A 27976-nucleotide genomic window follows, 5' to 3' on the forward strand; every position below is an offset into this window, starting at 1 on the left:
CTATAAATACTACTATTGATTTTATTACAGCATTCAAAGCAACGGATGTCACGGTGACTTAAAATGTACTTCAAGTAAACCAACAAGTTGTATAATTGTTGAGATATTCATATCGGATACTTATGTTCCTAAGAGATATCAAACAGCAATTTAGGACTAAAAACTAAATTTACGATAGGAACGTGAAACCCCCACCGCTTTAGAGTGTAAATAATCAATGAGAAAGTAAGGGACCACAATAGCAGCGAAAAATTCTACAAAGGTAAGGGTAATGGTATCCTAATCATCACAGTGGTAACGACATCATTTGGTCAGTAATTTCAGGTTGAGCCTAGTTTCATCATTTCACCTCTCACTTTTCCAATTTCTGTATTCTATTTTGAGCCTGCAAACTGTTATTATTATAATAATCATCCCATCGTCTTATCTGTTGTTACACTCAACACACGCTCAACTATGCAGTAGTATTAAAGAGTGCGAAAAAATTGCATTAGCATTAGGTAACGAAATATCGTCATGTGAGTAATCTATATTTCATTGATAAGTTCCAAGTTAGCATTCTCATTTGCATATATAAGACCTTTGGTCTAAAATAACCAGGTAGTCACAAGTTATTATTTACTCCACGTTTAATGGACTTGCAACTGTACGTACTGTAATGTATGTATTGCAAAGTTGCAACAAATTATCTGGAAAACCTCAGTTGATCAAAGAGGATATCTGATAGGATAGCTCAACTGACTGTCTGATTACCTAACTGTTAAAGAATCAATCGATCAAACGGAAACTGAATAGAATCGTTTGCTTATGCAAGCCTTATCCTGCAAAATCTCTTCCAATGATTAATTGAGTTGCAGAATTTTCATACTTGCAGTCAAGTGACATAAAAATTCATAGCACATCATGTCCGAAATTGAATTTCCAAAATATTCCACTGCGATTAACTTTGTTGTTCTCTTCCATGAATCATGGCTAGTAAGTAATGCCAGTTATGGTTCATGGAACTAAATATACGTAGAAGGTATAATTTATATTGCATAACAATCTGACGTCTATGGTTTTCATTAGTGCTTCAGACTTTAATTTTTAATTTTCCGTTATTTATTCCGCATTAATTAACGTACACGTACAACAACGTGATGTAACTCGCCAACTATCAGCCGATACTCGACTCCTACTTTTCGATATCAATTAGCTAGCTTGTGTTGGAATTGTCATCCGTTTTCATTACTATCTCAGTATTTATCTTTCGCTCCCTCGCGAATAATTATCCATGACCTTATATCAGTCTTCGTACTCAACTTCAGGCTCTGGTGGAACATCATTATTAAGAAAAATTTTTTTTCAAATAAAACCAGTCGTAATTACTGGTGTCTAGGTAATAAAGGATAAAATACTTGAAGGTAATTCACAATTTGGACGATAATTCGGGTAAATATTGCAACTTTCACACAGCTCAGATCCCGAGCCCGAATTTTCTGATCGTGCATACGTAGCCAATAGTTTTTGCAACTTTGGGGTATTAAATATTCAACGAAGCACTGCAAAGAAATTTTTTTTTTTCGATTCATTCAAAATTACTACTCGAACGAACATGAATGCTCTGTGGATTGAGCAAGACCTCTGTGAAACTGAAAACTAGACTTTAGATGAGTGAGAGTTGATTTTGGGGCTATTAAAGTGAATACATTTTCAAGGAGATGAATAATAATCATAGTTATGATAAAAACCGACTAGAATGTGCAACAGAAAGTGTGTCAGACTGCTCACCGAAATAGAGAATAATAAAATAATGAGAATCGAGCGGCTAAAACTGCCTTTGGTGTTCCGATGCACTGGCATAAATTAAAACCACCGGCAAATCGCATCGTTTCTTGACGCGATATTCGTACGTGGCCTTGTTATTTTTATCCACCTTGATTAACAGTTGCAAAGATACGATGATTTTTTTTTTTTCCTTAATGTTCCACCAAAGCACCGCTCAACGATCGTATACCTGTATATGTGGCTAGATTTCAAACAGGTTTTTTAGTGCATATCATTTATTCACTTTCGGATCTCTAGGTGGGATTCCATGAATATTATAATAATAGTTGGGTCAAGATCAATAGTTCGCAGATAAATATTGGCTTCAGACAGACAAAGTCGATTTGCTTTTTACTTCGTTCGATTTATTAGCGTCGAGCTAAATTTGGATCGACTTGCATTTGAATTTTACAAGGAATATTCGATAATAAAGTCAGTGATAGTGTGAAAAAGAATATTTTCGGTGAAAACGATCTACGGCTATTCGTTTATTTTTTTCACCAAAAAATGGATCTAAACGTTGGGACCTATTCTTCCTATTCCAGTTTACCTGATCCAATGGCGAACATGGATGAAGTCGAGGCCGAAGATGAAGTGAGTCGCGATTTTTCTCTCCTCAAATCAATCTTTGCATTTCGTTGTTAATATTTTTTTTTTTATTCACCTACTTTTATTTCAGTTTCTGGACGCGGAAGAGAGCATAGTGGCGTGAGTATATCTTCTCTGCAATTTTACTTCGTTAAAATCCTAGCAATCCATATTTCAAAAGCTGCCGACTTACACCAGTTAGAGCACTTGTGGAGTCTCTTAAGCTACGGAATACGTATACCGTTTCTCTTGCGTAAAATCTATAACTGAAATAAATGAAACGAGTCGATTTCAGGAATCGGCAAATTTCTCAATCGCAATTCACGCGCGAATTTTCGTTTAATCTATTGCGTCCAACAGGCCAGCCAGCATGGACCTGGACACCGCGATGATGGAATCCAAGCAGGCGATCCACTACTTTTTTAACAATGATTTTGACCAAGCGAAAAAAATATTGGAACCCTGGGCCGACAGCAGCATGTACCACTCTCTCGGCAACAGTACTTTTGCGTTCGTTGAGGCGATCCTCACTTTCGAACAAGTAAGAAAACGATTTCGCATCATCGGCGGATGCCCTTGGTCTTCAGGGACCTTGAAAAGCTATATGGCTAATTCAGAAAAATTTTCGTCCTCTAGAAACACATAGAAAAAGCATCGGAAGCGCTGAAACAATGCATGTCGGTGTGCCAAAAACAGCGCAGAAAGAACACCATAGCCCAAAATATCGGGAAAATGGTTAAAAAGCCAAACTACGATTGCTACAGCTCTGGTAAGAAAACGTCGTAACTTTTTCACACTCAACGGCGATGGCTATCAAATCTCATTCTCAGTGAACTGCATGACATTTCTTTCCGCCAGATGAAATACACGCTGAGCTATGTTACGCCGAAGCTCTCCTGATAAAAAGTTTGCTCACCTTCATCGAAGACGAGACATTGGTTACTTTCGTTAAAGCCGGATTCAAAATTCGTTCCTGCTATCTATCGTTCAAGTAATTGAGATAATCATACCCTTTCATTTTTACCCAAGAACCCGACACAAAATACATCTAACTCAATGATTACAGAGAGTGTCAGACGATTCTGAAGACACGAAAATGGAGAAATCAGACCCACAGATTACACTTTGAGAGTGGAGTGCGAATGGGTATCGGTACATTCAATCTAGTGAGCGCAAATCATAATTTCAATTATATTTTCTGTGGTTTACTTTCGAAAAAAAAACAAGTGTCTCAAACTAACTATTTTTTCGTAGATGATATCGTTACTTCCTGGTAGGATAATCAAGCTCTTGGAATTCATAGGATTTTCAGGTGATAAGGTACGCGATGAAAATTTCATAATATTCGCGAATATATTGTGGAATTCAATGTTTCTAAAAAAATTTCATCAATTACAGGCTTTCGGACTAGAGCAGTTGGAAGCTGGGTTCAGAGAGCCCAACGGACTACGTCAAGTCCTCTGCGCCCTGACTCTACTTTCTTTCAATTTGATAGTAATGTACGTACTGGCGGATTCGCAGAGCGATTTGAAATGGTGCGAAAAAACACTCAACGAGGAATTGGTCCTCTATCCGAACGGGGCATGGTTTTTATTTTTCAAAGCGAGATTAGAGCTGGTAAAGGGGAACGTCGAAGACTCCCTGTCGTGGTATACAAAGTCTTGGAAAAGTCAAAATATCTGGCCACAGTTCCACCATCTTTGTTATTGGGAAATGATGTGGGCCCATTGCCTTCAGCGGCAGTGGGACGATGCTTTAATTTATGCCGAACATTTGGAAACCGAGTCTAACTGGTCCAAAACAATTTACATGTATCACAAGGCAGCTATTCTAATGATGAAAAAAGACAGGGATGAACCTGCGGCCAGAAAAATCATCACTGAGCTCATGTCGCAGGCTCCGACTCACAAGCAACGCATAGGTGGTAAATCATTGCCGATGGAAAAATTTGCCATAAAAAAAACCGAGCGATACTTCGCCCAAAAAGAAACTCTTATTCTACCGGCCTTGGAGCTTCTACTCGTGTGGAACATGTTCAAAGTTTTGGGTAACCGTCCCGAGCTACTTTTGAATATATATAAAATGGTGGAGGACGAAGAATCCTCGTTGGATCTACAATCGTTAGTATAACTCGAGTTTTTCGTCGTTCTCGTATCCCCCCCCTTCCAGGAATCTAGCGAATTCATTTGAAAATTTTTAGATTGGAACACCAAGCGGACAGCAAAGCGCTGATACTTTTATTGAAGGGCACGTGCCTTCGACACATGCGCAAGCCTCTCCAGGCTGAGGAATGTTTGCGAAAAGTTTTGCTGTTCGACAAGCAGGTGAAGGACGATACTTATTTGCTACCCTATGCAGCCGTTGAACTCGCTTTGCTAGCGAGAGATCAGGACAAGGCGCAAATGGCGATCGCTCTGTTGGAGGATGCAAAGTTCGTAGACTCATGACTATCTGCACTTTACGTTCACCCGAGAATTGAGAATAACTTTTATTTACTTTTCCAGAAAAAATTACACCGGCTATTCCTTGGAGTCGAGACTCCACTTCAGAATTCATTCTGCTCTTCTTGAGCTGACGGGTAAAAAACCAGAAGAAATTATCGGGGTTATTAACGGGGTGGGAGAAGAGGAATCGAACGCTAGTACATCGACGCATTTATAACAAAGCAGGGTTAAAGTATTCTTTTAACATTTACCATAGAGTCACAAGTTCTGAATACGACGAACGAATTTAATTTCTCGGATTGTCCATTGCGTTAGTTAGAATAAATCTTTTATCGATAATTATCGTCACATTGATAGTCATAGGACTGCGTAGTCTCGACCGATCTTTGATATTAGCACCCGGATAAAAACTTTTTAATATTTCATCGAAGGAAGGATTAGAAAAAAATCATCACTTTCAGATTCACTTTATTCGACGATGTACCCCAATTTTTTCGATTGGCGCGTTTGAAGCTTTCCGAAAATTTTACGAATGGTTGTTGCGGCTGTTGTTGTTGTTGTTGTTGTTCATGTTGTTATTGTTGTTCTTTCTATTGACGATAGAACGGTTCGGGATAAAATGTTTGTTCAATCGGGTGTGGTACGATAAAAAAAAATTTAACAACACAAAAAAAAAAAATCGAAAAACCATTTGCGGTGGAAAGATTAGACAGTTTAGTCATCGATCTATTTTTTCAGTTGTACGATCAAAACAGCTACTAGTTATACAACTTGATTATGTTATAGAAATACCAAACCGAATTTCATTGTTTATTGAATTATGTCTAATTATTTTTCTTTTGATAATACCTATTTAATTTGATTATTTATACTAGATTAATTTACTTTCATGTTATAATTTTTCATTCCGATTTTTAGTTCGGTGTTGGATATTGATAATAGAAGATTTTATTTTTAACGTTAATTATTTTCAATCGTCTAAGACTCGATATTAGATGGCTATATTTTACGCCTCTCTCTTTCTCTCTCTCTATTCCTCAAAAATTATTTATCAATCTGTTTCCTCGTTATCTTATTCATTAAAATTATGCTCACTTAAGTGATAGATTATTTATTTTAACTAGATTGAATGTTAATCGTGACGAAGAAGAAAGGTCATCGCTAATTACCCGATCCTAAATACAACCAGTTATGTTAAAAGACCTTTAATTAAAAAAAAAAAAAAATATATAAGTATACATATAATACGTACATAAATTCAAACATAGATCTCAACATCCGTCAAACTGAAATGTTAAACATATTTTTACTCGCTAAAATCGTGAATAATGAATTTAACAATATTGAAGGGAAGTTTTTTTTTTACGTGAACAAGAGTATTTTTCTAGCTCTCGCATTTAGGTAGAATAAATAAAGCTGATGCGTCTTAGATATGTCTAGGTCCTCCTGATATTTCCTGTGATCTAACAATAAATATTTGAAATGAATTTAATAAAACAAAAAATAAAAAAAAATAATAATTATTAAATTAAATAATTAAATTAATAAACGAATACAAACACATTTCTCGCTCGTTCGCAGTTATTGAACACGTTAATATAATAGAAGGAAACTCTATTGTTATCCCGATTAATAATTCATATTATTAACAACGTATGAGTTAGGAATAGCGAATTCTAATTTTTAGTCAGAAATTTTTGAATTTTTGATGGGGAAGGGCTTTAATTGGATAACCAGAAGACACGATAGTTTGAAACCTTATAAATTTTATTATTTTCTTGCTTATCATTCATTCAGTTGTTGAACAATTGAGATATCTATACGTCGAAAACTCGACGAACTTGTAAGACAAAAGAATGGAAATATTTATATAAATTAAATTGGTAAGCCTTTGTCTTTATTTACTAGTGTTATTATTGTTGGTTTTATCATTATCATTACAACTCTATAATTCAATCCCCATTATTTAAAAAAAATATATATATATATTTTTTTTTTCAAGCTGTACAACATGTGATGATATTTTGCCTCGCTATTCAAATTTATAATTATCATTACTTTTATTAATGTTTTTTTTTTTTTAATTTATATTTATTTAGAAAATTGCAACACGCTCTATTTACAGTAGACTAATAAGCATTTTATTTTTTATTTTCTAACGCTACGTTACTAACGAGCCAATAGTACTTTGTGTGATTATTAAACAAAAAAATAATAAGGAGCGTAAAATTAAATTACGATTACAGTAATCGATCAATCACTAATTTCAGTCAAATCTATAAATGATTGCACGAATAACGCGACTCAAGGTAAGAGAATAAAACTAATAAACGTCAAAGAAAAATAATGGTAGCACCACCTTAATTTCATAGTTAAACTATTACCTACGTAAGTCATCAAAACGATGTCGGGGAGACAAAAGTTAGCCCTTAGTGAACCGACGATGAGGTCATTGATATTTTTCTTTTTGTGAAAAATTTCATATTTATTTTACAATAATTAACATAAAGTTCTTACTGATTAATCACCTCTGCCCTAAATGATAAAAACCAAACAAGAGATTTAAACGACTCTTTCACCTCTTGGAATCAATTTCTTTGAAAATACCCATGGAAATTGTCATACCATTTTTCCATCCATCGTCATAGACTATAACATTTAACTCATGATACAATATCGTATAATATAATTTTTTCAATGCGTCGTAATCGAGGGTTATTATGATTGCAGTTACTAATATTATGCGTACGTACATCCTAATCGGTTTCTCTCATCTTTATTCATTTCTTTATTTCTTTATTTATTTATTTATTTTTGTTTTGCTTCAATTACATTTTCATTTTCTTATTTTTTTTCCTCAAATTATTACATCGCCCTTGTGAAGATAAAAAGATGCGGTCCATCGCCCATCGAGTATACCATCGATACTATCGTTATTTATATTCATATTATTCCCTAGTATTGAAATTTCTATTTTACATTTATTATGATCGATTAATTACATAGCGCTCGTCGACCGTTGTCCGTAAATTGAGATTTTTTATATATTTATAGTTTCATTTTTATTTAATTTATTCATTTAGTGTTTTTTTTTTTTTTTTGAAAAACGAGTGTGACATATCTAAGTAAAAATAGAAAAAAGCCTCATTCATTTTTCTTCTTCTTTTTTTTCTCCCAACTTTTAATTATAATACACATCCAATCGTTCAGAACGATACAAAGTTTTCCAATACAAAAGGTACAACTGCAGATCAACGGAGTTTTCTTTCCCTTTAAATCAAAGCTCTTGAAATTATTGAAGAAATTCATTATCGTCGCATACCATCTGATACACGAGGATTATTTCAGGTAGACGTTTACCGATTTAAAAGCATAAGCTTTTTAGCATCTAAGGTGAAAACTATACCTACATACACAGTGTTTTTGTTTTAATGTTTTTTCGATTTATCCTCATATGATGGAAACATTGCCGTTGCTCTTTCATTTTCTTCCGCTTACATATATTAAATACACAAACAAAGAATTTGTTTGGTTGCCTCAATAAACTCTATTAAGTTGTCGCGTAGTACGAATTGATCAGAGCTGCGTCAACAGGTTCCATACAAGAGGGACAAGTTAAAGATCGTAATAACCAATCGTCGATACACACTGCGTGGTAGGTATGCATGCAAGGTAGATAACGAACTTCTTCTCCGGTAATTAATTCCATCATGCATATCACACATTCTCCTTTTTTAGTACCGTCATATTCACCCGTGGGTAAATGCTGTATGAGACCAATGCGCTTGGCAATTCTCACTTGCTGCTCTTCGTCGCTAAATCCAACACCCATAGAATTCATGCCAACTATTCCTCTACCTAATCCCAAGTCTGCAGACTGCTGGTGACGATCTCGCGTACCGATCGGTGGAAAGTAAGCACCCGCTATCTCCTGAAATTTATGGCAGATTAGAAGCCTTAGAAAACAAAGGAAATCACTGGTAATATTTTGGTTCTGCAAACTTTTCAAGGAATGTGGAATTCTACATTGTCATTCAGATTGTGCAACAAAAAACCTTGTCTTTCGACCTTGAAATTACTTTCAACCATGGAGGTCCAACACTCTAAAATATTTTAAGTCTTCCAGTGAATTGAAATTACATTATAAGGTGGTGGAGGGCCAAGTGCTTCCTGTGAGGAACTGCTCGTCAATGCAGGATCGGAGCTATTGTTTAATAGCGTTGTATTATCCTGCTGACTGCCTCCGCCGCATTTCAAACAGTTACCCATTTTAGCAAATTCAGTAGCGATTTAAATTATTTATTAGGAGAAGTTGACACTGTATACTTTGTTTTCTCTGTTGTCGTACTTTGCTTTATGATCTTCTGTTTGCTTTGCAGGCACTACTTATTTTGTTTCTTCTGCGACCGAATAGCTCCCCGATGATGAGAACAACTAAGTGCTTTCTTCGCTTTGTTAATTTAAGAGAAAACAACATTTATGAGTCAGTGAGTCAGTGACCAGTGATCAGGGATATAGGTATATATGTGTGACGTTTTCTCTAAAAAATATTCTCCATTATTATAATAAAACAGTAGTAGGATCTTGATTTAACCTCCATTATTATTAATCTCTGTTGTCGTCGCCCGTTTTTATTATCCACATGTTAATAATCTGTATTATACGCCCGTAGTTCTACTATAAACTGACGAGCGACAGATTTTTTACGATTTTTAAACTAACACTTTAAAAAAATTCTGCAACCAATTGTTGTGACTAGGATATCCTTCTGTCACTATTCACCAAAGTACCCTATGGCCGATACGCATACCAAAGTACGATTCACATTGTTGACAGCGATCATATGCGCAGCTGTCACTGATTATTATTATAAAAATGGTAAAATTGTGAACACTATTGTGAATCGGCGAGTAAAGGACACACGGATCTTTTGCTTTATTTTCCTGTTGATTCGCGGTATCTTGAGTCGAATTTTTGGTGTTGCGCCAGTTATATCAGCCGTTTTTGAATCATTTGATCAATACGAAAGCCACACCGATGTGACTGGTGGAAAATCATTCGTATAGAGCAGTCAGAAAATACCATTTCTCGGATATGTCATTTGCTGTGCGGCTGTATCAGTAGATTAGCTAAGTTCAATGGCGTCGTTTTCACTCGATACAAATTGCAATGAAAAACGACGGGGTACAGCAAGATATCGTGTCGGTGACCGATCACAGATTGAGGCCACGATTGGGACCCAACAAAAGAGAGATTCTGACGTGAGTTAAGGGGCCATTTGAAAGTCCTTAATATTGAACATGAGGACCAACTCACTGTCATTTGTTATCGGTACATACCAACCAATTGACAGTTCTTGCTTCAATAAAAAACAGTTCTCTCTCATTTTACAGGATGATTATGAAAGCCCTGATTTGGATTTTGTCTATGATGATGCTGATACCCATGCAAATGAGATTGCAGAGCTCTACAGCTATACCGAGAAACATGAACTCCTATACAATCTCAATGTAATCTTTGCTACAGTAGATGAAAAAAAAAACCATAGGTCAATGTTCCATGCTCAAAATTTCTTCTATACTTGAATTAAACAGAATCACAACTTTTAGGCATTCGAAGATCAAATGGAACGGTATCAACTTCAGCCCTGGTGGCAAACATATTCTGTGGATCAGCAAAGGTCAATAATCTACAAGCAGCTGGATCAGCTTGAGCACTCGAATAAACAGCTGCGGATGAAAGCTGCACGTGCTATTTTATACCTGGCACAAGGCTCCTGGGCAGAAGTGCAATCTGACAAAGAACAGCAGGACTGGACGCGTACCAATGTTATGCTTTTATACGAGGCTGGAGTATTTCCAGCATTTGTGGAACTGTTGAATATAGAGATCGAGTGAGTCACAAACCTATGTATTTCTAATATATTGGAAAAGAATTTTTTCATCACTCTAAATGCTTTTTATATTGAATCTAGAAACAGCGCAACAGCTACATCAGCATTGAGAAAATTAGCAGTGAGTCTTGCAGATTCTGTAGATCTACGAGTTATTTTATCAGTCCTATACATAATTACGGAAGTAATGAGGGTTGAGGCTTTAAATATTGAAAACAGTCCCTACCGAAAACACGTAGAAGCATTCAAGGAAGAACTTGGTAGGTGCAAATGGCTCACGAGGAGAATCTTACGACAAAAAACGCGGGGCATTATGTTTTAAATACACCATTACTCAATATTTTTTCAGTAAACCCTTACGGAGAGGAATTACTAGTCGTGAAATTACTCGGCATGGCAACACGATTCTGCAGCGGGTCCGCGTCACACTTTCCGATGAAAAAAGTTCTTTTACTTCTCTGGAAAGTAATTCTGGTCTCCTTGGGGGGCATAGAAACTTTACGCCAATTAAAAGCCACTTATCGAGCTGAGGCTGGTCTGGAAACCCAGGAGGAAGATACGATAGAAATAGCTAAAGGAATGAGATCCTGCTCCCCTCCCGCTAGTGCGACCGATCTCCTAGAAGCCCAGAGCCAAAAGAAGAGTAACAGGTCGTTTCGAAGAGTGAGTTTAATTATTCGGATGCAGAAAATCTAGCTTTTTTACAGAATCAGTTTCAATAAAAAGTGTCTTTTGTTACGCCACTTCAGGTGCTAATGAAGCAGAGCTCGTTAGATGAGCCTGAACTGGTAATAGATTTTGAGGGTATGAGAGGGAGTCCTGGATTAGGCGGAGGGGAAGGGGACAGAGAAATGAACGAATACGATGAACAGAGAGGATTTGAGGATCAGTATCAGTACTCGACTCCACAGCATAATCAGCAGTCGGAGTCGAGATCTAGCACTCCAGAATCAACCAAGACCAAAGGTAATATTATTGAGAAATATTCCGAGTGTCTCGACCTGTTTCATCATGTTTTCTTTCAATCGAACAGTGGGTCTACCTTGGACGCCAAAAGTCAGACAGAAGGATGTCGACACTTTTTTAGCTGTTTCTAGAATGAAATTTGTGGGATACACGCTACAAGGCGATCGCGAGAGTCTGGCCGGGTTACCGCAGCCTATCCACGAAGGTGTGAATACTCTAAAAAAGGTGGGTTCAGTTTTCGAAATGACAAAATTACTGAGTTATAGAACACGTGAAAATGCTGGAATAATATTTTCTCTTCTTTCATTTAGCATATGTACACTTCCCTAGCCGAACTTCAGGTTCAAAAAGAGGAGGAAATAGCTAGAAACCCAATGAGCACACCTGAGCCCATGCCCCGTCAGACCCCGACAGAAATTTTGTATCAAGCAACACTAGCGAACCTTCCCCAGTACAAAATTGCCCTGTTAAAAATATTACTTGCAGCTGCGCCAACTAGCAAAGCAAAATCTGATACTATTAACATAGTTGCTGACGTTCTACCAGAGGAAATGCCGTAAGCTTATTAATCCACTTGAATTGCTTTTGAAAATCGGCAAGTGAGCTATAATCAACCAATTTTGTTGCAGAGTAACCGTCTTGCAGTCTATGAAACTTGGAATTGATGTTAGCCGACACAAAGAAATAATCGTTAAAGCCGTTTCAGCGATTTTACTTTTACTTTTGAAGCATTTTAAGCTGAACCACGTCTATCAGTTTGAATTTATGTCGCAGCATCTGGTTTTCGCGAACTGTATACCACTGGTTCTCAAGTTTTTGAACCAAAACGTCATGACCTACATCGAAGCGGAGAATTTGTAAGTAAATCGTTCTTCAGATGAGATGCCGCAGAGAGTCAGGAATTTATTTTACTTTTTATAGTATCCCAATTTTGGATTTTCCGGCCTGCGTGATCGGGGACCAGCCAGAACTTACTGCTGAGACTCTCGAAATCGGTGATGGAAAACTGTATTGCTGGCGCAACATATTTTCTTGCATCAATCTGTTGAGAATTCTCAATAAATTGACCAAATGGAAACACAGCAGAATAATGGTGTGCATAACGATTCGTTGATTGATAATCCGCATGTAATATATTCACGTTTTTTATCGACTCGATTGCTATTTTGTCGCAGATGCTTGTTGTATTCAAGTCTGCTCCAATCTTAAAACGTACATTGAAAGTCAGACACGGAATGATGCAGCTGTACGTTTTGAAACTCTTGAAAATGCAGACAAAATACCTGGGCAGACAGTGGCGAAAAACTAACATGAAAACTATCAGCGCGATCTATGCCAAAGTCAGACATCGTCTGAACGATGATTGGGCTTACGGCAACGGTGAGCTTAGCAATTGTTGAAAAAATTAAAATGCTGCTGGGGTGAAATATTGGAATAAAAAATTTCCTATTCTCGCGCATGTTTCAGATCTGGAGGCAAGACCTTGGGATTTCCAAGAGGAAGAATGCGCGTTACGGGTCTGCGTAGACCGTTTCAACAATCGACGATACACAAATAATGTCAGGGATAAAGAATTAGAGCCCTGCGATACGTTCATAACATCGGTTTTGGGCAATGACGACGTGGAACTCACCGAAGAATTCAAACAACATTACGAACTCTGGTTACAACAGGAGGTTTTCCAAGCTAGCATTAATTGGGACGAACTATTAGGGTATTCGAACTATGAAGTATAAATCCGAAGGTTGCCCATGAACTACCAACAGTTAACTACTATTAAACTTCAATTGCAACGTCTACTTTTAATTTATTGAGTTCTTCCAGTTAGTGAAGAAACAAAATTAACGCAAACTGTACATATTATCTGATCCGATATAAAATTACTTAGCAATGTTTATATTCGACGCGAAATGATACTGATCATCGAATCACGCGTGACACGAACGGTAATTCACGGTAATCGCTTGAAATTTCATAGATCGCAACCCCGCGCGATTATTTCGATTCGATAATATTTCCAATGCATTACGAGGGAATGAGTCGCATAGATTGTACGTGTTATCGACGCTTTATTCTCCGGTAAATAAAATTGCGTCCATTTGTAACGTCGGAATTTTCACCAGTGATGAAATTTATTTAAACCGACGAGTCGTAAAAACTTAGAATTATTGCACCGTAAATAAAAATGAGAAGTTTTACATTGTACAGCAGTTTTTTATTCAACACAACAGTTTCACCTAGGTCCACAAGTGACTGATATCATCAATCGATATACCAGTAAACAGAAACAGCACATCTGTTTCCGGTGATTTAGGAGAGATAAAAAAAAAAGAAAAATGTATGAAAAATGATTTTCAAAAACACATTAAATAATGCATTGGAATGTGTTATTTGTTGATGATGACTACAACTCGCTTCGCTCAGTTTCATTCATCCTTTTGATATTATATCACACATAGGCAAACTATCAACTTATTCAATATAACGCAAGGATTGTTTTACATCGCACCTCGATCATTGCTTCGTGTCGATAAGAAAAATTATTGCTTTGCTACTTTTTTTAAATAATTTGTTGTAGTGACAATCATAACGATACTCACCATCGCATAGCGTTCAAAGTGGCTGATATTGAATATATATTTTCCAGTTTATTTGGCTGGATGTTCGCCGAAAAAAAAGATAATAATGCGACACCGCCACTCTCCAGCTACGCGCAGGAGTAACTGGCTAACTTTGTGTAAAACGAAAAAAAAAAAAAAAAAAAAAATCCAGTGAATCCTGGTCATTTGAATAAATATAAACGTAAAAACAGCATTGCGTTCTTCAAAAATGAGCTCTTATAGAAATAGTGAATATTGAGTGGCAAACAATATGTAATTATTGTTCAGGTTTCACCCACTTGTAGGAACCATAGTACCTGAAATTGTTCTCCTTTGCTTTCTCGTTAGCTTCTTTGGGACCCCTCGATCCGTACCTGAGGTATGAAAATAATTATTCAATCAATTGCTCAGGTTTTTTCATATTTCAGAAGACCTCGTCGAGCTACTCACTCGTAAGGAATGGGGGTAATCTTTTCTTTCTCAATGCGATGAAGCAAGGGAGTGAAAATTTTCCATGCTTCCGAAAGTTCGTCACTTCTGACAAAGTGCATTTGAGAGCCGCAGAATACGTCCAAGATCAGCCTTTCGTATGCGTCAGGTAATTTCATCTTCTAAAAATGTATCGATGATTTCAAACTTGGCTATTTTACTCCACTCGTCTGTTGAAACCAGCTTGGAAACTCCGGTTACCTTATATCTGCTATTGTAAGTCAAATCCATCTCAGTTTCTTCCATGTCAAAAGTTATCCCAGGAGACTTGGTCATGAACTTGACATAAATCGCTTCTCCGGGCTGCAGCCTTACCACAAGTTCGTTCCTTTTTGGTTTCCCGTCAAATATGTCTCCCGGTACATCTTTGTACTGAATTCGCACCTCGGCTTTGCGCTCATTCAGCGCTGCGAATAGGTTTGAAATAGCAATCTGAGATTTCTAAGAGGTAGATGAGTACATACCTTTGCCACACCTTAGGATAAACGGGACATTGTCCCATCGCTCATTATTAATTTTCATGACTGCCATTGCATAGGTGGGCGTATTCGATCCAGCTGGAACGGTGGGATCGTCGAGGTAGCCTAATTTTTCTTCAGGATCTTTGGCATTGGGATTTCCTACGTATTGGCCCAGTACTACGTCATCCAATTCCAACGGACTGATACATCGCAGTACCTTCACCTTTTCGTCTCTGCGACAAGTATGCAGTGGGTAAAATAACGAAACGTACAGTTTCTTTCCAGAACTCCGAGCAGTGTGAAAATAAAGCTACAATCGAACCTAATATCGTTGGGATGGCAAGACGCCGGTTTCTCCATGGCAACTAGAGACAAAATCTGAAGGAGGTGATTCTGCATCACATCTCTGATGATGCCAAACTCGTCAAAGTATCCCCCTCTTCCCTGGGTTCCGAAGGGTTCTTTGAATGATATTTGGACGGACGCGATGTTGTCTCGATTCCAAGTCGGGCTGAATATTCTGTTCGCGAATCTCAGGGTCATCAGATTTTGGACCATCTCTTTTCCCAGGTAATGATCTATGCGGTACAATTGTTCTTCGGTAAAGAGCGACGCGAGATGGTTGGATAGCTGTTCAGAGGAAGCTGCATCGCGTCCGAACGGTTTTTCCACTATTATTCTCGTCCAGCCTCTAAAAACGTACAGAAAGGTATTACGAAAATTCCACTCCATACGCTCCTTCCAAATGCATCATTGCGTCTTACTTTTGGGCCATACAAACTTCTCTTATATGTGTCGTAGAGACCTCGAATACAGAGGGAGGAAGAGCTAAGTAAAACAGTCTGTTAGCGGCAACTGATTTCTCGTTACTCTCAAGCTCTTTGTTTAATAATTCGTAATCTCGTCTGGTGTCATAACTCCCTGCAATGTATCTGTTCAGAGACCAAAACTCTTCGTACTTTCCTTCCTCTTCCGGCTTTACTTTCATGTACTGGTGACATTTTTCTCTTATGTCATTCACCGTCAATTTACTCCGAGAATATCCAAAGAAGGTTGTATTTTCTGGAAGTAGATTGTCCCTGAAGAGCCACCAGAGAGTCGGGTAAATTTTCTTCCTCGCCAAGTCACCCTGGATTCCAATTGTTCAAAAATGATTTTGGGTTCATCCTCATGTTTTCTTTTACCACGTTTTTTCATTAACATTCTTTTCAAACTTACAGATGCTCCAAGAATCACAAAGACGTGTGGAATCGAACCATCGAAATGTGTTCCTTCCAGATGATCCATCAGTGTTGATTTCAACGACTGCCTGATCAGCGCCAAGCTTTGCTCGGTTGTCTTGTCTGCTTTAAAAGTGAAAATTTCTATCATCATTTTCATCGATTCAATTTCTCCTAGGTAAATAGCATTGTGCAATCGATAGAGGAAGCTCGTATCACAATCTTTGATATTTAAAGTGATCGTTATCAATGAATCACATCATCGGATGACAAGACTATGAAAGATAAAACAATCTCTAGCATCGACCTTCACAAGCATCGGATGACAATGCAAAGTAGACTATATTGTTGATAGAGAAAGTGCCAACGAAACAAGTGGAGGACTTTATTCGATTGAATATGCATATCGGCTTAACCAATTAGCAAACACAATCTCTACGAGGGGGTGTAATGTATTCAGCGTGCATGAAAATTCATCGTCGACTTAATTCTCCTAGTAATATTCGCATGAGGTTGGGCTGCCATGAATATAAATGTTTCCAAGGTCGGCTAATAGAGCTGTACTCACACTACAGAAAAGGACATTCTGAGATTTTCGGGTTTTCCTAATTTTCCAATTGAATTGACTAAACTTTTTACAATTATTTTCATCTTAGAGCTTTCTGTACGAATACAGACTTTGTTTTAGTTTTATTTTTGTCAAAATTATCGCTACATAGGAACGAAAAAATGCAGGAGACATCGACTCATACTTGCGTGTGATAATCGTGGGAGATGTTTGATCGGTTTAAAATTTTAAAACAGGTAAGACGGCCCGCAAATGAATCAATAAAGTATGTTTGCTCAAGAAATTTTGTGACGTCTCTACAAGAATAAAATGAAATACGTTATTTGCTCGAAGCGTACGTTGGATGTGATGAATATTCCATGAGATATACTAATCTGCATCTACGCAATTTATGAAATTTACTTATTCGCGAATACGTGTATCGTACGAACTTCAACCCCGTTGATTTCCATGAGAAGATATTTCATCAATTTTCGCAACGTAAGAAAACACGTTGAAAAATCCCGAAATTTTCCTCGGTAATTGCGATTATACCACCTCGTGTTTACGGCTCCGCAGCGTGAATAAATCGCGGCTCGAATTTGCTTCGTCAACTGATCGTTTGTGTTGGTTTAAGAAATTTAAAAATCGTGCGACTTCTTTGCTCGTCGCCAGCTGAGGTGTAACTAAATTTTCGCGAATCGCGAGATTATCAAATAGTAAATTCTAGGTAACAGACGAAAAGCGTGATAGGTGGACTACCGTAGACGCAAATCCGATTCAAAGTGTGATGATAAAAAAGCGCATGAATATGACTACAAAATCTGTTACTCGAAGGACACGGACTTTGCGCACAACAATTTAACAAATTTCAACGTCACGATGATTCGCGCGGCTGCAAAACTGCAGAAAAGCATCATTATCGCTAATTACAATAGCCTACCTAGGAAGACGGACATTTCTAAAATCCTGCAAGAAGATTTTGTACAAACGATCGGCGCGTTTTTACCGAAGTTCTTTCAAAATAATGCAAAATTTCATTAAAAATCTAGTCGATTTACGATTTTTATCATCTACCGATATCGGACCTTCCAAACTTCATCCTTGGAAATTGAATTCAGGTCATTGAAGATCAAATAAAATTTATAACAGGAAAGAAAAATTACAAGGTAAATACTATGCATAATCTGAACCACCATCGAGAGACTATTATCCGATTAAAATCAACCCGATTAATCATTACGAAATATGACGTAATTCTTTTCGTCTTCAACAATAATTGTTCCGAATCGTGCATTGAATTGAAAATCGCTCACGACGCAGTTAATAATATACACGAACATGGAATGTTTAATATTTTATCTATCGAAACTATAAACTGCCCCGACGGACATGGCGTGATTCACACGTGACTCGATCTCTACTCATTATCTCGCCTTCCGTGAGAAATAAAAAATTAATAAATCATCGGAACCGGCGAGCGTGCCGCACCGCGGAACGTGGTATAAAAATCCGGACGATTTTCCTTGGCCTATAACTTGGGTAGAGAATAATAAAAATTCATTTTATGCAGCCTCGGATTTCGCTAGATCGTCTCGATTCGCCGTTCACAAGAGTTGAGCTTGACCTCTAGCCGAAGGCGATCTTGAAAATAAAAGATCCCTCGAATCGCTGACACACCGAGATTAAGGATCTATACGTTCTGCAACAGATCACGAGATCTATCTTTTTTGAGTTGCAGAATTCATCGTCGCGCTTCGAATCGGCTATAGAATGACCGTTCCGTTCGTTCCATCTTGCGATAAAGTTTAACTAACTGAAACCGCTAATCGGAAGCAATTGTTTTCAATTAATAAATCGTGACCAATCGAAAGCCCGAGTGGCGAGATGGCGCGACTTTTTACTGCAATTAATTTATATTCGTGTATCGGATGTTAAAATGATATGAGAAATGAAACGATCGAATAATCCTTCGATTTTCTACTTTTTATCTAGCTTCCTTCATCTCTACTTGTTGCAACAATGTACTAATTTCGCATCAACAAATTTCGCGATTCGGCGCGGAAATCGATTCGATATGAAAAAAATTAACAATAAGATTAATCATCGCGTTAATTAATAAATACCTGTCGTTGAGTTCGCTCTTTTAATCATGGTGAAGCTTTTTTTTTTGTTTTTCCCTTTTTTTCTATTTAATCCAAGACTCCAGGGAGCGATATTTGTCCCCACGGGATAAAGGAGAAGTCTAATCTTATGATTCTTCGAGAAACGCGAATTTTGACAGCCGGCGTTGGATAACTTGTAGCGACAATGTTGCACACTGAATATCGGCGATCGACTGACGATCGATTACGATTGATACTAGAATATTATAACACTCCCACTCGCGAGACAGTCTGCACTGATTACCCTTTATCTATGAGCGGCTTATTAAATTTTATGATTACTACATGCTTTCAGCAGATACTGATCTGCACTACAATCCTATTGTTAGACCCGGATTAGTTCGTTTAATACCGACACAATCTATGGGTATTCTAGACTAGTCACTCCATCAAATTTCTGCTGGTCAGTGTGTTCAATGATTTTTGAGATTCATCTGTTATAAAAAAAAAATTCATTTTCAATTGATAAGTACATACCTGTGTTTGAGTTCGCCATTTTGATTATAGTGACACTTTTTTTTTTCTTTTTGTTTTCAATCGAAATTATATTTCAGCGGGCGATTTTCGCGATCGACTTGAATAAATCAAACACGATTTATACTGAAATATTACGACACTTCCACTCGAGAAACAGACTACACTGATCACCGTTTATCTTTCCAGCAGATCGTCGAATTGCATAATCGTTAATCCGATCAGATAATATCGATCTACGACGAGATCTGACACGCAAATGAGTCGGTACAACACCGATACAAGCTATGCGAATTTTCGGATAATAATTTTTTAATCTTTTCATACAAACTTACAGGTTAGAAACTGTTTAATGACGTTGCGCAATTTGAGAACGTGTAACGAGGAATTCAATTGTCCATGAAAAGCCTGATTCTAATATACTGTAGACGCTACATAACGGAACTATAAGTTTCCGACCGGATCCGAGTACGCAGTAATTCTGTTTTTTTCCCCGCTCATACGTATTTCAATCGTAATCTTTTTTACTACTCTCTTTTTCCTCTCCCTCCGGCCTTGAAATCTTATGAATAATTATTGAGCCAGGCTGTGCGTTTTAAAAAATTAGAAAAATTATTGCAAACCTACAGATTATTTATATTATTCCTGGTCATATTTTTCGCCGGTGATTGTTAGCCGGAATTATCGTAATTATCAATTTTTTTTACCGTGAAATATGACTTGCAGCACGTTTAGCTGCCGCTTTTTTCATCATGCATTAAAAATTTTGCTTCGGTCGGTCGATCGGTCATGACCTTGATGCATAAACGGTGCGCGATGCTTCGCGATTATTTTTTTTTTACTGTTTTAAATACAAAGAATCAGCAATAATTAATTCGTTAAGTCAACGATTCATTTATTTTATGCAACGAATTCAATTGAATTAATTCTCGCGCACATCGCCGTATCCATCTAGCGCAGTATCGCTCAAACTTTGCCCACTCCCACCCCGAGCAGACGACAAGTTTTTTACGGTTTCAAAGCAACTAAAATTTTGAGGTTACGAGTAAATCTCCTGGGTAAATACGGCTTTCAAATGCAAATTTAATACTCTAGATATTTTATTGTACTGGTAATCGGTTTATTCAATCAACTCCTATGATAGCAAGTTTTTTCAAAAAAAGTGTGCAAATATTTTATTTTCACTTATAACTCCTGTGAATTTTCATCGGTAAATTACTAAGCCATTGGATTCCTCGCGGATTCTGTGGCTATTTGATTTTGATTTCTAATTACATTAAATTCCAGATTAATTAACATGAGGTTTACTCCATTGCTGAGAAACTCTCGGGCTCCTCAGAATGAGAAGAAAGTACCTTTTCAAGCGATACTTCCACTAAAGTTGCGGTCTACAGTGACGGGCAAGGGAGAAAAAACTTCAGGTGCACATTATACATAATTCTAAATCGACATAAGTCCTCAGTAGTTACTAATCTGACGTTTCTACTTGCAGATGTGTCGTGTTTGCAAGAAATGGCGGTGCTTTTTATATGCTTAAAGGAGAAAGATTTCAACGAGAGCATGTGCAGCAAAGAAGTACAGCAGTTCCAGATTTGCTATAAGGCAAGCTTAGAGAAAAAAGCTCTCAGAAAACAAGCCGAGGCAGCAGGAACTGTCGGGGCCACACCTGCCACAGCGACTCCAAATATTATTAATCGCATTCTGCGCAGATTCCCACCCAGACCGTAGTAAGCATCATCCATGTAAATAGACCAATAGCTAATAAATCGTATTCAATTTTATAAAACCAAAAATTTTTAATGGGGAAATTTGTTTGGAGGGTCACGAAACCATTCACCTCTCAGGAATGGATTGGCGTCTAAAAAAAACTGCGCGAAAAGGGGTACGAATAAAATTAGCAAGTAGGTATATGTATATTTCTAGAAAAAATCGATTACATCGTATTACAATTGATATAACAGGCTCAGAAATTCGGTGATGGTTTACAAACTATTTATATGAAAATGATAAAGCTAACAACGAGCAAATCGATGCTTCAGAGACTTTCCGAATTTTGTTTCGTTAGAACCTAAATTTTCGAAACACGTGAGATAATGGGGAATCGACGAATACGTCTGTTCGTATGAAAAAAAAAAGTACAGTTACAACGTTGCTTGGCAACTCGCCCTTTACAATTCGTATGATCATCGAAAATATATCGTTTCATCCTAGCGCAAATATTACATACAAATACACATAATTATCATCGCTATCACCTAATTATACTGTTTTACCAAAAACATATACAAGTAGGTATACTGTACACGTAAACTAGGTAGGCCAGAGTATCTAATTTACTTTCCATAAAATATGAATCGGGATTCATTAGTAGCCTAATACTAATTGGTCCGTCTGGATTCTAGATTCGAAATTCGAAACTTTAAAACGAATGCGCAAAGTTCCTTTCTTCTTTTTATATTTCTTAATAAATTATATACAGAGATATTTGATCAAACTAATCTCAAACTTTGTCATGATTGTGAGTAGAATTTCAGCTAGAACGATAGGTATCTTTGATAGATAATAACACTAATTTATTCCTAATATACAGAGTATAAAAATGAAAAATCACTACGGTAGTTTCAGTTTGGACGACACGGAGTTTCGAAATTGCTGTCGGAGGTAATTTTCATTCGAGATATTCGTAGCTCATGGTTTTCGAATCTTTACAAGGGCTCCTAAAGCGACGCGGAAAACTTTGTGACGTACAGATTCTGCTGGTTTTTTTTTTTTTAAAGTTATGGATAAAATGTATATTTGTGCTCAGAGATTCTGTGCGCTGTATTATGTATATCGTGTTCTTTCAGAGATGGTGTCGAGAGTGACTTATGATTTAGATAGTAATTCATTTTGATTAAGTATCGACACGAGTAACTGGGGATGGGAATGCAATAATAATACTTAATTAACTACCAACAGTATCGGGAAAATATCTTCAAGCAACGCACATCCGAAAGAGGTGTTTTGCATAATCTAAACCGGAAAAATTGATCTGATCGGTGTACGCAACGTACCGCATGTGACCAGTTTTCGGGTTCAGATTCTGAGAGGCTCGACAATCTACGTTGGCAAAACTAATTCTAATATTCAACTCAACAATCCACAGTTACTTAAGTTATTCTTAATTATAACATCAGTCACAGCATCAAATACGAATTGTATATTATTCGTGTCCGTTGCGCAGGTAAAGTGGGTGTAGATCTGTTTCCTATCTTTTCTTTTGTTAAGATTCTCGAATTTCATCTGAATATAGGCGGCGCATTCTTCGTACACGTTAGCGCCCTTGTATTCGGGAAAGCATATCGTCAAAGGACTCCTGTTAATCTTTTCCTCGAACAGATCCTTCTTATTCAAGAACAAAATTATCGAGGTCTCTACGAACCATTTGCTGTTACATATAGAATCGAATAACTTCATTGATTCTATCATTCTATTCATCTCCTCGTCCTCCGCCAATACCAAATCGTATCCGCTCAAGGCGACACAAAAAATGATCGCTGTCACGCCTTCGAAACAATGGATCCATTTTTTACGTTCCGATCGCTGTCCGCCGACATCGAACATTCTGTCAAGTGACGAAAAAATTCATTAGTTCGTTATTTTACTAATTTGGGAGAACAGACTTATATCTCGTGTAAATAGAGTTTACTTGTAGTGAAGTCCCTTGAACGAAAAATGTGTTTCAACAATTCCTGTGGTCTTAACTCTAGTTCTGAGGACATCCTGCTGAGTCGGTATGTAGTGGGGTTGTGCAATACGATCGAGAGCATTGAGGTAATACGCCGCAGAGTCGTTTAGCTGATATTCTCTGCTACGTGTGAAACAAAGTTGTACCCCAGCGTCCTGCCATAATCTTTTCATCAATAAAACTAGCTCCCCCGTCAGCTCACCCTCCTCTGCCGCCGATGCCAGAGTGAAGAATTGCCTCGCGATATCCTGAAATGCGGAAGGTATGACGTGAAATAGATTCATTGCTTCTTCCGGTAGTTTTTCTACATCTGAAATTTCTCCTCTTCGATTTTAGCAGTGAAGAGATGTAGAGTATACCCACCGCCCTGTTTGGGTCTGCAAAATCGATTCTAAGTTGGCCCATCGCTCTTATAATCGTCATAAGACTTTGTATGGTATTGCTGTATACGACTGATTTGTACTGCTCACATTCTTCCTTACTATACCCAGTTTCATGGATAATTTTCATCTGCTTAACGATGGTCGATTTACCCGACTCTCCGGCACCTGAGAATAACAACAACAATTTCATTTAATTTCAGGTATTTTCCACTCGATGACCAATCGTGCGTCAATTAAATGTTAATCGGGTGGAATACTTCTCTCATTTTAATTGGATGGAAATCACGTGAATTACAAATGAAGTTTTGAGAATTTGAAAAATGGCGTTTGGCACATTTTTTACTGTTGGCATAAATTAGCATGTAATTGAAATATCTTTGTTTGAATTCGAGAAAGACAGAAAATCAAATGATTGTGAAACACATGAATGAGCAACCCTCTGAATCATCTAGTAAAGATGAGCTACACACAGACTCACTTTAATCAGCCATATAACTCACGTTATAATCTACTCTATACTTATAACACGTTACGGTATCCTGTTAAAAGAATGAGTATACGTGTAAAACATTTAGCACAGCTTCCATACCCTCGTTCACTTCCCCACTAAATTAATGCAAAACGGAAGGCATCTCTAAAGTCTGTTAATCCATGAATCAGTTTGAAATTTCATATGGGATATTCGACGATCCTCGTGTACATTCCTGAATCAATCGTCGTTCGGGTGATTTGAGAGAAAAATTCCAGCGATCAAAGTCATAGAAATTATTGGATTGTTTTGGTCGCAGTTAGGTATCCGTACCGATAATGATGATATTGATGATAATAATAATCAGACGAATAATGATGATGATAACATCGGTACAGCAGGGGAAAGGATAAACGGATCGCAGGTAAGTATTTCGATTAGTTATAAAGTACGAATATAATCTCTACGAATTACTTACCGAGTAGCAGGAGTTTGACCTCGCTGGCAGCGCGTTCCCCGTCGATTCTAAGATCTTTGTCAATTTTCTTAGATCTCTCAGCAGCCTCTTTGTCACCGGTTGTGCTAACGGCGCATCCCATTTTGCCCTCTTAAAATTTCACAGCGAACGAACGGAAAACGAGATATCAAAAAAAAACTCGACAATCTCCGAGGTTCGCTCGGGACGAAACTTTCAATTTTCTACCGGTATTTGAAGAGGGATGGGTGACAGAAAGACACTTGTTGCTCGTTTCGTGGTCAGCGTTGTGGGAACCGCCCGCCCCACGCACCACTGCGCTGCACCTCGGAACGCCGTTCAATCGGCGAAACTTTGGCCGAAACAAACCCCGCGGGATCGATCCCTAGGGTTCCAATTTTTTTCAACAGGCTTATCAATTTCTCCCCACGTCTCCGTATCACCGCTATCGCACATCACTCTTCATCATATCAACTTCTAATACACTTTTGACCAGGTAGTTTTTATCTTTTAAAACACGATCGACGCGCTCTGTACGTACACTCCGCTCAACTCGACTATATCGGACGCGGACGCTGCTTCGCTTGTGCTGCACTAAAATAAATGCTGCAGCAGCGCTGCTCGATTATTAGTTGCACTCCCGGCCACGGAAAGGGCGAAACCGATGCGCGAACGGCGGCAACGGATCGCGCAGGTGGTTGAGAACCGCGGCGAACGGCCGTTGTGAATGCACGTTCTAGATAGGACGTGCAGCCGTAAAAGCGCGGGAAGAGGTCGCGCCGTTGGTGGGGTAAAGAGGAAAAAAATGCGCGGTGCCTCGTGTCGAGACAAAGCGAACTACGTTGATATCGGCCGATCAATCGGCGAGCTCCGACGAGGCTCGAGCCGTTCGATTCCAAATGGATACGCGATATCCGGGAACGAATGGCCGAGTCGTCGTTGATATCTCGGCCGATCGATGGTAACGCGAGGTCAGATTCGTTGGATAATTAAGAACCGGATGACCTGATCGATTATCTCATCAGTTCCCCGAGATTTCCCCCCTTCTGAAAAATTGTAATCAATCATGACGAATTGATTAATCGGTGGTGCGGTTTGGAGCAATTTACCAACGAAGAGTACATGAATCGTTGCAATTACTCGCCACCAGGGGTATGACTTGCCCCCCCCCCATTCGGTTATCATTCATGCGGTGCAAAATGAAAAGCAAAAAGCCAAACGGTTATGACTAATGGGGCGGTACCGAGTCGCGTTCATTGGTGGACGTTACGTTCAGCTCTACATGATACAAAGTACACCTCAGAAAAGATACGTAACGTAATGGAGGAGTGCTTACCTGCTGGTGAAGGACTCGCCCAGGTGTTGAGTCGATATACGGCACTGGGTTCACGGCTGAAAACCGAAGATAAGGAACGATGGGCGGCGCGTCGCGCCGATTGGCCGACGCCGCGCTTCGCGATCGCGCGGCGATATCGCGAGGCGCAGTCGCGGAATTGTGAAATTAATCGGAATCGGTATAGCCATTGAACAGCTCGCGAGGGCGTGGCGTGATAACCGGCCAGTTTACGCGAAACGCGGAATTTCGACGCGAAAAAACGCGCAAGCGCGATTGCAGCGGATTTTCGTCGCGAGTGATGTCAACGCTGGCACAAGGGATGAACTGATAAGCCGCGCCTCGCGGCGCGATACTTTTTCAGTACTAGAGAGTGTCGATAGAATACGAAACGTTTCTATGGACTATAAGATTGTACTCTACAGAGAAATCCCCACTCACTGTGGTATTTACCCAGATGCTTTAGCATGTAAATGTGCTATAAAATTAAAAAAGTGCAGTCGGCCTTCCGGAACGGAAGGGATCGAAGCGGAGAAAATTGATGATCTGAAAATCTGCACGAAAACCGAAAAAGACGTAAATCAGAAACTAGTACTATCCGCGCGAGGGTTCTCTTTACAGAGAGAACCTCGCTAGCAGGCCTAGTTATGAAATATGTACCGCGCGAGGATCAACGAGTGTGTTCTGATTGAAGAATCAGACACAAAATCATCTGAAAAATAGAAAGGAAAGGAAAACATAGAAGCAGAAAGAATTGGTGGCATGGTGGTCGACGATTCTCTTCAGGCGCAGCATCCCCCCGAATCTCATGCCCCACGTAAACACGAGACACGAGGAGGCTTATTGCCCAGTCCTACAATCGCTTGATTGGCTTTTGAATTTATTTGAAATTTCAGAGCTACGCAGTGCGAAGACGTCCGGAAATTGTCGTTATTTGGATAAGAGAAATGGTTACTTCAACAGCGAATTAATTCTTTATATTCTCAACGTCAGAGATTTTTGGATAAGCAAACATCTATAAATATTTGTAGGAGTGGCGAGAACGGAGGGAAAAATTTTTGGAGCGAGTTTGATCCGGATCTCCACTCCTAATAAATGATTGGAAAAAATTTCCAGGATTTTTACCGCACGCGCAACCTGCATGGATCACAGGATCGCCGTACGTGCGTTTGTATAAAAATGAAATTGGATAATGTTGGGAACGATTAGAGACAGAAATAAAAACGAACGATTCAAGCCAAATGTCTACGATTGTAGGACGCTGTGGAACGAAAAAGCCGCTCGCGATTACAAACTACCTGTCTTACGATTAATCGCATCGCGAATCCTGCCTACCCTCCTCCTCGTTTCCCCCCTGCCCCGCGTACGAATTCTATCGACCGCCGAGTCGAGTACGGCGTTCCCAAACCAAACTCGACTCGGGGTATATTTGTAGTACAAAATACTACGCACACACGCCACTCGACCCACACAGTCGCACACCCGGCCTGCCCATCCCTACCTCCAGCTATATTTAGATACGTTCAGCAGTCACACCAACACACTCACTCCAGGCGTTGTACGCCGGGACAATTCCTAGAAACGGCCGCCCGATTGGTAAACACAACATTGTATAGCGCAAAATACGTAGCGGCCGGTTTCTACAAAGTATCCCTGTGTAAACACCGATCACGCATCGTGGTATCGCAAAGAAATAAATATCCCAATGCCTGTAATGAAAAGACGTCGTTATCAGGGGGCGGATTGCATCTAGTGCATGCAAATATCTGATGGAAAAAATTGAATTGAAAGTGCAAAGAGCTCGATAATAGCAGAAGCAATGCAATTTACCGTAATTGATACGCGACCCTCCCACTGGGTGGTACGGTCGGAATGCAACAAGAAAATATCATGGAAATCTAGACTTGAGGAGAATTCGTAATTCATGGTTTTTTTT

General features: G+C 38.6%; 6 protein-coding genes across 19 annotated transcripts; 3 read left to right on the top strand and 3 right to left on the bottom strand.

The window, feature by feature from the left end:
* Positions 1-49: 49 nt before the first annotated feature.
* On the top strand, positions 50-6738 carry LOC105683964 (tetratricopeptide repeat protein 39B-like). Of its 5 annotated transcripts, none has more exons than XM_020851204.2 (11): positions 50-262; positions 2352-2400; positions 2486-2514; positions 2755-2935; positions 3031-3163; positions 3253-3385; positions 3461-3560; positions 3649-3714; positions 3793-4514; positions 4595-4825; positions 4899-6738. In XM_020851204.2, the coding sequence occupies exons 2-11, from the start codon at positions 2365-2367 to the stop codon at positions 5053-5055; spliced, it is 1788 nt and encodes a 595-aa protein (XP_020706863.2). In that variant the 5' UTR covers positions 50-262; positions 2352-2364; the 3' UTR covers positions 5056-6738. The 5 variants fall into 5 exon arrangements, with proteins under 5 accessions (XP_020706863.2, XP_012252396.2, XP_012252394.2 ...); XM_012396973.3 differs by lacking the exon at positions 50-262 and adding an exon at positions 345-518; XM_012396971.3 differs by lacking the exon at positions 50-262 and adding an exon at positions 705-1403.
* A 1251-nt stretch (positions 6739-7989) lies between these two features.
* LOC105683968 (RING finger protein 11) lies at positions 7990-9692 on the bottom strand. The gene is made up of 2 exons (XM_012396986.3): positions 8979-9692; positions 7990-8769 (listed from the first exon to the last, which is right to left on the bottom strand). Exons 1-2 carry the CDS (start codon positions 9105-9107, stop codon positions 8389-8391), a joined length of 510 nt encoding a protein of 169 aa, XP_012252409.2. The 5' UTR covers positions 9108-9692; the 3' UTR covers positions 7990-8388.
* A 56-nt stretch (positions 9693-9748) lies between these two features.
* Positions 9749-13902, top strand: LOC105683966 (striatin-interacting protein 1 homolog). The gene is made up of 12 exons (XM_012396982.3): positions 9749-10099; positions 10232-10348; positions 10448-10731; positions 10813-10991; positions 11081-11394; positions 11481-11697; positions 11765-11922; positions 12009-12253; positions 12327-12554; positions 12619-12790; positions 12873-13077; positions 13165-13902. The coding sequence occupies exons 1-12, from the start codon at positions 9977-9979 to the stop codon at positions 13431-13433; spliced, it is 2511 nt and encodes an 836-aa protein (XP_012252405.1). The 5' UTR covers positions 9749-9976; the 3' UTR covers positions 13434-13902.
* A 533-nt stretch (positions 13903-14435) lies between these two features.
* On the bottom strand, positions 14436-20116 carry LOC105683967 (glucose-6-phosphate 1-dehydrogenase). Of its 6 annotated transcripts, none has more exons than XM_012396985.3 (8): positions 19657-20116; positions 16466-16590; positions 16012-16376; positions 15570-15938; positions 15251-15480; positions 14988-15193; positions 14748-14908; positions 14436-14671 (listed from the first exon to the last, which is right to left on the bottom strand). In XM_012396985.3, the coding sequence occupies exons 1-8, from the start codon at positions 19673-19675 to the stop codon at positions 14575-14577; spliced, it is 1572 nt and encodes a 523-aa protein (XP_012252408.2). In that variant the 5' UTR covers positions 19676-20116; the 3' UTR covers positions 14436-14574. The 6 variants fall into 6 exon arrangements, with proteins under 6 accessions (XP_012252408.2, XP_020706866.2, XP_012252407.2 ...); XM_020851207.2 differs by having other exon boundaries at positions 16466-16593; XM_012396984.3 differs by lacking the exon at positions 19657-20116 and adding an exon at positions 19141-19372.
* Positions 19456-21614, top strand: LOC105683969 (coiled-coil-helix-coiled-coil-helix domain-containing protein 1). Of its 5 annotated transcripts, XM_048655546.1 has the most exons (4): positions 20179-20711; positions 20941-21074; positions 21146-21380; positions 21473-21614. In XM_048655546.1, coding segments are annotated over exons 2-4 (360 nt in total). In that variant the 5' UTR covers positions 20179-20711; positions 20941-20950; the 3' UTR covers positions 21474-21614. The 5 variants fall into 5 exon arrangements, with proteins under 5 accessions (XP_012252412.2, XP_048511503.1, XP_048511502.1 ...); XM_012396989.2 differs by lacking the exons at positions 20179-20711; positions 21473-21614 and adding an exon at positions 19456-19582 and having other exon boundaries at positions 21146-21446; XM_048655545.1 differs by lacking the exon at positions 21473-21614 and having other exon boundaries at positions 20183-20815; positions 21146-21446.
* LOC105684045 (guanine nucleotide-binding protein G(i) subunit alpha) lies at positions 21548-25310 on the bottom strand. Its single transcript, XM_012397139.3, has 4 exons — positions 24711-25310; positions 23744-23928; positions 23342-23628; positions 21548-23257 (listed from the first exon to the last, which is right to left on the bottom strand). The coding sequence occupies exons 1-4, from the start codon at positions 24829-24831 to the stop codon at positions 22780-22782; spliced, it is 1071 nt and encodes a 356-aa protein (XP_012252562.1). The 5' UTR covers positions 24832-25310; the 3' UTR covers positions 21548-22779.
* Between the last annotated feature and the right edge of the window lie 2666 nt (positions 25311-27976).

Source organism: Athalia rosae, chromosome 5 (genome assembly GCF_917208135.1).
Source record: "Athalia rosae chromosome 5, iyAthRosa1.1, whole genome shotgun sequence".
NCBI classification, from domain to species: Eukaryota; Metazoa; Arthropoda; class Insecta; order Hymenoptera; family Athaliidae; genus Athalia; species Athalia rosae.

Excerpts from the sequence above, each read along its gene's own strand:
- LOC105683966 (XM_012396982.3), top strand. The coding sequence starts at position 9,977 with ATGGCGTCGTTTTCACTCGATACAAATTGCAATGAAAAACGACGGGGT. Across the intron at positions 11,395-11,480 it reads GTAACAGGTCGTTTCGAAGA|GTGCTAATGAAGCAGAGCTC; the intron begins GTGAGTTTAATT and ends ACGCCACTTCAG. Across the intron at positions 12,555-12,618 it reads TACATCGAAGCGGAGAATTT|TATCCCAATTTTGGATTTTC; the intron begins GTAAGTAAATCG and ends TACTTTTTATAG.
- LOC105684045 (XM_012397139.3), bottom strand. The coding sequence starts at position 24,831 with ATGGGATGCGCCGTTAGCACAACCGGTGACAAAGAGGCTGCTGAGAGA. Across the intron at positions 23,929-24,710 it reads GGTCAAACTCCTGCTACTCG|GTGCCGGAGAGTCGGGTAAA; the intron begins GTAAGTAATTCG and ends TGTTATTCTCAG. Across the intron at positions 23,629-23,743 it reads TTGCAGACCCAAACAGGGCG|GATATCGCGAGGCAATTCTT; the intron begins GTGGGTATACTC and ends TCCGCATTTCAG.
- LOC105683969 (XM_012396989.2), top strand. The coding sequence starts at position 20,951 with ATGAGGTTTACTCCATTGCTGAGAAACTCTCGGGCTCCTCAGAATGAG. Across the intron at positions 21,075-21,145 it reads CAAGGGAGAAAAAACTTCAG|ATGTGTCGTGTTTGCAAGAA; the intron begins GTGCACATTATA and ends TTCTACTTGCAG.
- LOC105683964 (XM_048655541.1), top strand. The coding sequence starts at position 2,314 with ATGGATCTAAACGTTGGGACCTATTCTTCCTATTCCAGTTTACCTGAT. Across the intron at positions 3,386-3,460 it reads TCCTGCTATCTATCGTTCAA|AGAGTGTCAGACGATTCTGA; the intron begins GTAATTGAGATA and ends CAATGATTACAG. Across the intron at positions 3,715-3,792 it reads TAGGATTTTCAGGTGATAAG|GCTTTCGGACTAGAGCAGTT; the intron begins GTACGCGATGAA and ends CATCAATTACAG.
- LOC105683968 (XM_012396986.3), bottom strand. The coding sequence starts at position 9,107 with ATGGGTAACTGTTTGAAATGCGGCGGAGGCAGTCAGCAGGATAATACA. Across the intron at positions 8,770-8,978 it reads GCCCTCCACCACCTTATAAT|GAGATAGCGGGTGCTTACTT; the intron begins GTAATTTCAATT and ends CATAAATTTCAG.
- LOC105683967 (XM_020851206.2), bottom strand. The coding sequence starts at position 19,168 with ATGATTAAAAGAGCGAACTCAACGACAG. Across the intron at positions 14,909-14,987 it reads CTTACAATAGCAGATATAAG|AAGATGAAATTACCTGACGC; the intron begins GTAACCGGAGTT and ends ATACATTTTTAG. Across the intron at positions 14,672-14,747 it reads ATTACCCCCATTCCTTACGA|GTACGGATCGAGGGGTCCCA; the intron begins GTGAGTAGCTCG and ends TTCATACCTCAG.